Below are 10,397 nucleotides of genomic sequence, written 5' to 3'. Positions count from 1 at the left end.
GAGAGAGAGAGAGAGCAATAGGGAGAGGAGAAAGTAAGAAAGTAAGAGAGAGAGAAAGTAAGAAAGAGAGGATAGATGTATTTATGGAATTAAATCACCCCACCACGTTAGGCCATATCCCATATCATCAGAGTCACCGTAGAGAGAGAGAGCTAGCTGGCTGTTTCATTCTGCTTACAAGTTAAACCCCCATCTGTCCTTTTATTTCAGAGCTGATACCATCTGCAGTCCAGTCAGGGTGCAGGAGTAGAAGGAATGTGCTTGACCCCACTAAAAAGTTATGTTTGGTGTGTGTGTGTGCGTGCGTGCGTGTGTTTTCTATTGATGTGTGTGTGTGTGTGTGTGTGTGTGTGTGTGTGTGTGTGTGTGTGTGTGTGTGTGTGTGTGTGTGTGTGTGTGTGTGTGATTGTATGCATTTGTGTTTTCTATTGATTTCCCCATATTTCTGTAGCTATGTTCTAACCTCAATGCATCTATACCTCCATGGTACTGTATATATTTGACGTATGTCTGACTCTAGGTGGTATTATCAGGTCGTGGGGCTGGAGGTACGGGGTCACACCAGACCTAAGCTGGGCTTAGTTGGTAGAGCATGGCACTTGCAACACCAGGGTTGTGGGTTCAATTCCCACGGGGGACCAGTACGAATGAAAATGTATGCACTCACTACTGTAAGTCGCTCTGGATAAGAGCGTCTGCTAAATTACAAAAATGTTAAATGTAAATAGCGTTAGATTCATGGCTGTATAGGAGGGCTAGAGAGACCTGTGTTTGACCCTGACCCCAGTGAGAGAGTTGATCACCACCCTCCCTCTCCTCCCCCCAGGCCTAAATTCCAGACATTCCAGCCTTTTGATTACAGCAGGAGATAGAATGAAGATGGCTATTCAGCCTCCAGAACCACATTGGAATGGAGTGTCAACCAAAGGGTTGTATGTTCCGTATGCACACAGGTACATCCTTTAACTGTACATATATACATACTACCTCAATTGGCCCTACCAACCAGTGCTCCCGCACATTGGCTAACCGGGCTATCTGCATTGTGTCCCGCCACCCACCACCCGCCAACCCCTCTTTTACGCTACTGCTACTCTCTGTTCATCATATATGCATAGTCACTTTAACCATATCTACATGTACATACTACCTCAATCAGCCTGACAAACCGGTGTCTGTATGTAGCCTCGCTACTTTTATAGCCTCGCTACTGTATATAGCCTCGCTACTGTTATTTCTCACTGTCTTTTTACTGTTGTTTTTATTTCTTTACCTACCTATTGTTCGCCTAATACTTTTTTGCACTATTGTTAGAGCCTGTAAGTAAGCATTTCACTGTAAGGTCTGTTGTATTCGGCGCAGGTGACAAATAAACTTTGATTTGATTTGATCCATGTTGATATACTGTTTGAGCGCTCTGTATGTATGCAGTATGCACAGTCAGGTACAGCTGCATTGATAGACTGTGGGCAACATCAAGCAGAGGTTTTTCCTCACCAAGTGACCTGACCAGGACAAAGTTTTCAATTCTGGTTAGGTCAAGTTGTGAGGAAAACATCTGGCCCTAGAGGTCTGCTGGTTGTGGTGTGTATGTTGATGGTTTCTTCCTAGGTTCCTGCCTTTCTAGGGAGTTTTTCCTAGCCACCGTGCTTCTACACCTGCATTGCTTGCTGTTTGTGGTTTTAGGCTGGGTTTCTGTACAGCACTTTGTGACATCGGCTGATGTAAAAAGGGCTTTATAAATACATTGATTGATTGATTGTGGTGTGTATGTTGCTGGTTGGGGTGTATATGTTGATGGTTTTGGTGTGTATATTGATGGTTTTGGTGTGTATATTGATGGTTTTGGTGTGTATGTTGCTGGTTGGGGTGTATATGTTGATTGTTTTGGTGTGTATATTGATGGTTTCGGTGTGTATGTTGCTGGTTGGGGTGTATATGTTGATGGTTTTGGTGTGTATATTGATGGTTTTGGTGTGTATGTTGATGGTTTTGGTGTGTATGTTGTTGGTTGTGGTGTATATGTTGATGGTTTTGGTGTGTATGTTGATGGTTTTGGTGTATATGTTGATTGTTTTGGTGTGTATGTTGATAGTTTTGGTGTGTATGTTGCTGGTTGGGGTGTATATGTTGATGGTTTTGGTGTGTATATTGATGGTTTCGGTGTGTATGTTGATGGTTTTGGTGTGTATATTGATGGTTTTGGTGTGTATGTTGCTGGTTGGGGTGTATATGTTGATGGTTTTGGTGTATATGTTGATGGTTTTGGTGTGTATATTGATGGTTTTGGTGTGTATGTTGCTGGTTGGGGTGTATATGTTGATGGTTTTGGTGTATATGTCGGTACGGAACGTTGACTTACCTTGCAGCCCTCGCAGGCGCTGACACCATAGTGGTACCCCGAGGACTTGTCCTGGCACACGAAGCAGGGCTTGTAGACGCGGGGCGGGGGCAGGGGGGACGGGGGGCTTGGGACCAGCTCCTCAGAACTGGTGCTCTGGGTCTCGATGGCTGCAGAGACACAACAGAAGAAGATGATTAGTTCTTTATTAGTCCCAGATGGAAAAATGTTTTGCGGAAAGAATAAGAGGGTTCATGTTTTAGTATGGGACAGGATGGTAATGGTAGAGCATTCAAAACCCATTTCCTGAGTGAGTGAACTAAAGGTACTGAATGAACTGAAATCCGGGCACACAGTAGCAAATCGTTGGCATGCAATTACTGTGTCCACATACTCATCCTACAGTGGTTCTGAGTGGCCACTTTATTTCTATTTTGATGTTACTGGAACGGAAACACAAAGATTGTGATATTGAATGAGTTCATATAGAACCTCCAGAACCCTGGAATGAGTTCTCAGAACAACCCTAGTGGTCTGACTGATACAGCGGTCATTCAGAGTGAACAAAAGCAAACTTTTGAGCCAGTGGGTTTCTTTCTAATGGGTTTTGAAAAGTCCACCTGTGGCTTGACTGAGTTTAAACATAAAGGTTGAAAAAATAAATGCTATTAAAGTGGAAATTACCCATGATTACTTCATGTTATAGCCTTTCAAATTTTAATAAATTCCCTGTTTTTCCAGAAATCCTGGATGGAATCATTCAACTGGGATTTTGAGAAAACCAAGGAATTTATTGAAAGTTCACAGAATTTTGCAACCCTACTCAGGAATATATGTAGCTTGCTCAAGGGCCTGACCGTCTATAGATCTATCTGCATGGAGAGTTGAGCAGATCAGAGCAGTGTTGGTTGGTTTGTTGGGAGCATGATGGTTGACTGATTAGATTATATTCTTCCATACTTCATCAGCTTAAACTCAATTATACATCTATTAGCGAGCAACCCCTCGATCTGTTTCTGGCCCTTGGCCCCACGTGGAATTCAACTTATCCTTGTATTATGTTCAAAAAGGTGTTCTGGGTCAATTTGACACATACAGTAGATGGGTCAAAAATGGGTCACATTGACCCATTGTGTGTGTGTGTTTCTGTGTGCTTGTCCATGTTTGTTTACCTGTTATATTGCCAATCTCTTTGGGATATATAAAGGACAGTGTGAGTGTAGAACTGTCATGACGGTGAATATTAGTGCTACTGCATGATTCATAGTGACCTCTGCTTCCCCTCTGGTGAATCAAACAGACTTGTTATTTGTCAATCAAATCCCAAAGCAAACAGAAACTAGTGCAACTGGCTAGTCAGTTGGAGTGAGTCACTTTGCTATCATCTGTATATAGTGTGTTGCTGATAGTAATCAATATCGTACTACGCACACATCTCTGATTAATGTTTTTGTGCTTGTTTAGTGCTTGTTGGTCCAAATATTCATTCAATCAGTTGAGTCTAAATAAATGAAAACAAGCAGTTCACTTGCATTAATGTTTTCTCTCTGAAGTGCAAACACCTTCTTCCTGGAACCTGGTATAATTTATGAGGACAGAAAGATATTTGTTTTTATTGAAGTCAGGTCAGCTAGCTGTGTGTGTGTGTGTGTGTGTGTGTGTGTGTGTGTGTGTGTGTGTGTGTGTGTGTGTGTGTGTGTGTGTGTGTGTGTGTGTGTGTGTGTGTGTGTGCTAGCTCATTGCTGCAAATGTAGCCTACAAAATGGTTTTCAGTTTTTGGAGTATCCAGTCTTGCTGCAGTCTGCATCCGCAGTGTTGGAGCCACCTCTTCTATAATGTAATCGTATGAGGAATGGACCGACCGACCACACACACACACACACACTCTGTCACAGGGAGGGAGATACGATCCACCACTTTAATATGTAATGTGAGTGAGAGAGACAAGCCGTGCAGTGCCAGAGACAGCGGGGGACGTGTATCATGTGTTTTATCAGATGTAATATGTAAAGGTGTGTGCGTGTTCGTGTGTGTGTGTGTGTGTGTGTGTGTGTGTGTGTGTGTGTGTGTGTGTCAACATCGAGGGACATGCATCACATGTAATATGTAAAACAAGCTGTTGCGTGTTCACATCAGCGAGCTGTAGCACAACTAGTGACCATAAGAGAAATGTATATAAATCTTTGCAGCTGGTACAGTACTAAACACTACAGATGCTACAACATGTTGTGTAGAACATAACACATTGGTACTGACAGAATATGCCTTCAGACCGTTTCTAAAGCACACACAGTTTTCTACAACTAACCTTGTGGGGACACACAATTCAGTCCCATTCAAAATTAAATTTACCCTAAACCTAACCCTAACCCGTACCCTAACCCGTAAACCTAACCTTAACCCTAACCATAGCTCCAACCCTAAAACTAACACTAGCGCCTAACCCTAAACCTAATTCTAACCTTAACACTAATTCTAACCTTAACCCTAAACCCCCTAGAAATAACATTTGACCATGTGGGGACCAACAAAATGTCAAAATCAAATCAAATCAAATTTTATTTGTCACATACACATGGTTAGCAGATGTTAATGCGAGTGTAGCGAAATGCTTGTGCTTCTAGTTCCGACAATGCAGTAATAACCAACAAGTAATCTAACCTAACAATTCCACAACTACTACCTTATACACACAAGTGTAAAGGGATAAAGCATATGTACATAAAGATATATGAATGAGTGATGGTACAGAACGGCTGGTCCAATTTTTGTTTGTTTACAATTCTTGTGGGGACTTCTGGTATAGTTTTGGCAAGTCGGTTAGGACATCTACTTTGTGCATGACACAAACAATTTATCCAACAATTGTTTACAGACAGATTATTTCACTTATAATTCACTGTATCACAATTCCAGTGGGTCAGAAGTTACCATACACTAAGTTGACTGTGCCTTTAAACAGCTTGGAAAATTCCAGAAAATTATGTCATGGCTTTAGAAGCTTCTGATAGGCTAATTGACATAATTTGAGTCAATTGGAGGTGTACCTGTGGATGTAACTCAGTGCCTCTTTGCTTGACATCATGGGAAAATCAAAAGAAATCAGCCAAGACCTCAAAAAAGAAATTGTAGACCTCCACAAGTCTGGTTCATCCTTGGGAGCAATTTCCAAATGCCTGAAGGTACCATGTTCATCTGTACAAACAATAGTACGCAAGTATAAACACCATGGGACCACACAGCCATCATACCGCTCAGGAAGGAGACGCGTTCTGTCTCCTAGAGATGAACGTACTTTGGTGTGAAAAGTGAAAATCAATCCCAGAACAACAGCAAAGGACCTTGTGAAGATGCTGGAGGAAACAGGTACAAAGGTATCTATATCCACAGTAAAAACGAGTCCTATATCGACATAACCTGAAAGGCCGCTCAGCAAGGAAGCAGCCACTGCTCTAAAACAGCCATAAAAAAGCCAGACTACGGTTTGCAACTGCACATGGGGACAAAGATCGTATTTTTTGGAGAAATGTCCTCTGGTCTGATGAAACAAAAATAGAACTATTTGGCCATAATGACCATCCTTAGGTTTGGAGGAAAAAGGGGGAGGCTTGCAAGCCGAAGAACACCATCCCAACTGTGAAGCACGGGGGTGGCAGCATCATGTTGTGGGGGTGCTTTGCTGCAGGAGGGACTGGTGCACTTCACTAAATTGATGGCATCATGAAGCAGGAAAATGATGTGGCTATATTGAAGCAACATCTCAAGACATCAGTCAGGAAGTTAAAGCTTGGTCGCAAATGTGTCTTCCAAATGGACAATGACCCCAAGCATACTTACAAAGTTGTGGCAAAATGGCTTAAGGACAACAAAGTCAAGGTATTGGAGTGGCCATCACAAAGCCCTGACCTCAATCCCATAGAAACTTTGTGGGCAGAACTGAAAAAGCGTGTGCGAGCAAGGAGGCCTACAAACCTGACTCAGTTACACCAACTCTGTCAGGAGGAATGTGGGAAGCTTCCCATTTATTGTGGGAAGCTTGTGGAAGTCTACCCGAAACACTTAAGCCAAGTTAAACAATTTAAGGGCAATGCTACCAAATACTTATTGAGTGTATGTAAACTTCTGACCCACTGGGAATGTGATGAAAGAAATAAAAGCTGAAATAAATCATTCTCTCTACTATTATTCTGACATTTCGCATTCTTAAAATAAAGTGGTGATCCTAACTGACCTAAAACAGGGAATTTTTACTAGGATTAAATGTCAGAAATTGTGAAAAACTGAGTTTAAATGTATTTGGCTAAGGTGTATGTAAACTTCCGACTTCCACTGTATAACCATTAGAGGTCGACCGATTAATCGGAATGGCCGATTAATTAGAACCGATTTCAAGTTTTCATAACAATCGGAAATCGGTATTTTGGGGCGCCGATTTGCCGATTTTTATAATTTTTTTACGCCTTTATTTAATCTTTATTTAACTAGGCAAGTCAGTTAAGAACACATTCTTATTTTCAATGACGGCCTAGGAACGTTCTGCCTCAGACAGATTTTTAACCTTGTCAGCTCGGGAGATCCAATCTTGCAACCTTACAGTTAACTAGTCCAATGCTCTAACACCTGATTACATTGCACTCCACGAGGAGCCTGCCTGTTACGCGAATGCAGTAAGCTACGGTAAGTTGCTAGCTAGCATTAAACTTATCTTATAAAAAACAATCAATCAATGACTGTCATTGCTCCACTGTGTACTTAACCATAAACATCAATGCCTTTCTTAAAATCAATACACAAGTATATATTTTTTAAACCTGCATATTTAGCTAAAAGAAATCCAGGTTAGCAGGCAATATTAACCAGGTGAAATTGTGTCATTTCTCTTGCGTTCATTGCACGCAGAGTCAGGGTATATGCAACAGTTTGGGCCGCCTGGCTCTTTGCGAACTAATTTGCCAGAATTTTACGTAATTATGACATAACATTGAAGGTTGTGCAATGTAACAGGAATATTTAGACTCATGGATGCCACCCATTAGATAAAATACGGAACGGAATAAACGTTTTGTTTTCGAGGTGATAGTTTCCGGATTAGCCAAAGGTATATATATGGTTTAGAGAGAAATAGTCGACGCATTATAATTCCTGTAATAACTTGCGGCTGAACTTGAAAGGGGTTCCTTCGTTATTTTACCGTTCATGTCTTCCATAGAGAATGTCTTGATCTACTTCAAACAAGCTCTGCTCATGTTATTTGAGACTAAATTGATTTTATTTATGTATTATATTAAGTTAAAATAAAAGTGTTCATTGTTCATTCAGTATTGTTGCAATTGTCATTATTACAAAAATGTGTGTGTGTATGATATATATATATATAAATACATTTTTATTTTATTTTTTTAATCGGCCGATTAATCGGTATCGGCTTTTTTTGTCCTCCAATAATCGGAATCGGTATCGGCGTTGAAAAATCATAATGGGTCGACCTCTAATAACCATGGTAGCAATTGAAAGGCAACAGTTTGGAGATTATGGGGACCTTATTGGGTATAAGGTGAGGACACACCTTTGTGTGTCCTTAGCAGAAGCAGAAATATTATCGAAATCTGAAAATACTCTGAATACAATCAGTAACATAATAAGAATATTCCTGGAAAATATGGGGTAGGTGCAACATAATACAAAGTACTGACAAGGGTTTGAGTGAGAAGACTAACTGGTGTCTCCAAGTGGCCACACCTCTACAAAGTGTTCACAGTTCCTAAGTAATTTCTATGGACTTCAACTATAAGGTGTTTTTTTTTGTCTTCAACTATAAGGTGCTTTCCTGCGCTTTACTAGCTGTGCCATTGAGGAACTACAGCAAGCACACTTGTAGTTTTGTTTGGAACACAACTCTGCATCCTCACCATAACACAATTACACAATCTAGAAATTGATAATTATAAATTGCAATCTGGGTCAGGTGGTCATCATTTCAAGGCTTGTTCTATTACCAACATGACTAGCGAAGTTTTAAATACGATATTAGTGTTAGGCTTTCACAATACAATTCAGGTGCACATCATAATTTGGTGCGCATAGAAAGGAATCATTATGAGTGCATTCTTCACAATAGACAAACATAGGCTAATTCTGTTCAGAATAACCCAGGGTGCCATGTCATCTTGTAACTGTACATCAACATAGTGATCAAAAATGTTGACACTGTGTATGACATGAGTTTTATGATATGGAAACGTGCACATTTGGACTCCCAGGTGTTTTTCTTGCTTGTATGACATCAAAGAGCTATTTATTATAATCCTCAAAGTCTCATCTTTGAAAATACAGTCTTCTTAAATTTACAGCATTTCCTTCACTCAGACAACAAAACATTTGCAAAAGTTGCCGGGTACGAGTGTAAAGGGCTACATAAGAAAATGTTGTATTTTATTGCAGAAATGTCTTCAGGGTTTCAATTTTTCAATTTTTTTATTTCACCTTTATTTAACCAGGTAGGCTAGTTGAGAACAAGTTCTCATTTACAACTGCGACCTGGCCAAGATAAAACAAAGCAGTTCGACATATACAACAACAGAGTTACACATGGAATAAACAAACATACAGTCAATAATACAGTAGAAAAAGTATATATACAGTGTGTGCAAATGAGGTAAGATAAGGCAGGTAAGGCAATAAATAGGCCATGGTGGCGAAGTAATTACAATATAGCAATTAAACACTGGAATGGTAGATGTGCAGAAGATGAATGTGCAAGTAGAGATACTGGGGTGCAAAGGAGCAAGATAAATAAATAAATACAGTATGGGGATGAGGTAGTTGGATGGGCTATTTACAGATGGGCTATGTACAGGTGCAGTGATCTGTGAGCTACTCTGACAGCTGGTGCTTAAAGCTAGTGAGGGAGATATGTGTCTCCAGCTTCAGTGATTTTTGTAGTTCGTTCCAATTAAGACCTAGACAACCAGGTGAGCAGAGTTCTTTACTAATTAGTGACCGTAATTCATCAAGTACAAGGGAGGGAGCGAAAACCTGCAGACACTCAGCCCTCCATGGAATGAATTTGACACGTGCACCAGGCCCTCCATAGACTGAGTTTGACACCCCTGATTTAATGGAAAGAACCTACATTTCAGCACCTTCTTCAAGGAGGGTTGATGAAGCTACATAAGTTGTGTTTACACATGCAGCCCAATTCTGATAATTGTTCTACTAATTGGACTTTTGCCCAGTTATTGTTTATGCCAATAGTTCAGAATTTGGTTGCCTGTGTAAAAACAGCCATAGTGCTGAACCTTGGTTCATTCTATTACCCTAAATTGTTTTATTTTTTTATTTAACCTTTATTTAACCAGGTAGGCCAGTTGAGAACCAAGTTCTCATTTTACAACTGCGACCTGGCCAAGATAGAGCAAAGCAGTGCAACAAAAACAACCCTAAATGGTTGGAAGTATACAGAAATGTACGACTATATTTTTGTTGGTCAGCATCTCAATTTGGTGTGGGGTGGGGTCATATCAATTCATTAAATTGTATTTTTAAAGTGTCAAACACTTGCTATAAGACAGTAGATTGCTGAGACATGACCTGTTTATGCAGGTTTTACATGGTCAAATATCTGCCAGGGGGAGGATGATAGTTTTCTTTTGGATAGCCTGTCTTTTCCTCTTATACCCTGAAATAAAATCTGTTCACTCAAATATTTCACTGTCAATTTCTTTTTATCAACCCACTAATTAAATATATGGCCATAAATGACATCAAGGACTTGCTTTCTCCTTGGTAATATTCTGGCGACAAACTTGGAAGACACACTTGCAACACAGTCGAGTCTTTAGTTCCACATTACAGGCTAAAGTGACAAATGACAGCAAAAACAGATTATTTTGGAGAAATTGCAGTACACTGGGTTAGTTATATCAATCTTTGGTAGTAGTTTTAATGGTTTATTTGGCTTTACCACAAATTGGCATTGCATTTATTTGCAGTGCTGCCATTTACTTTCCACTCAAGTAATGCTCCAGCAAAAAGGCTATCACGGTACCGTTGGCTT

General features: G+C 40.3%; 1 protein-coding gene across 1 annotated transcript in view; it reads right to left on the bottom strand.

The window, feature by feature from the left end:
• LOC120027037 (retinoic acid receptor alpha-A-like) overlaps nucleotides 1–10,397 on the bottom strand; it is a 150,797-nt gene that overhangs the window by 125,484 nt on the left and 14,916 nt on the right. Inside the window, exon 2 of the mRNA XM_038971881.1 lies at nucleotides 2,363–2,511. Within this exon, the coding sequence (XP_038827809.1) occupies nucleotides 2,363–2,511 (149 nt within the window). The remainder of the gene's footprint in view (nucleotides 1–2,362; nucleotides 2,512–10,397) is intronic.

This window comes from Salvelinus namaycush, chromosome 32 (assembly GCF_016432855.1).
Source record: "Salvelinus namaycush isolate Seneca chromosome 32, SaNama_1.0, whole genome shotgun sequence".
NCBI classification, from domain to species: Eukaryota; Metazoa; Chordata; class Actinopteri; order Salmoniformes; family Salmonidae; genus Salvelinus; species Salvelinus namaycush.
Note: the sequence above shows the minus strand (reverse complement) of the source record. Positions and strands in the feature narration are given on the sequence as shown.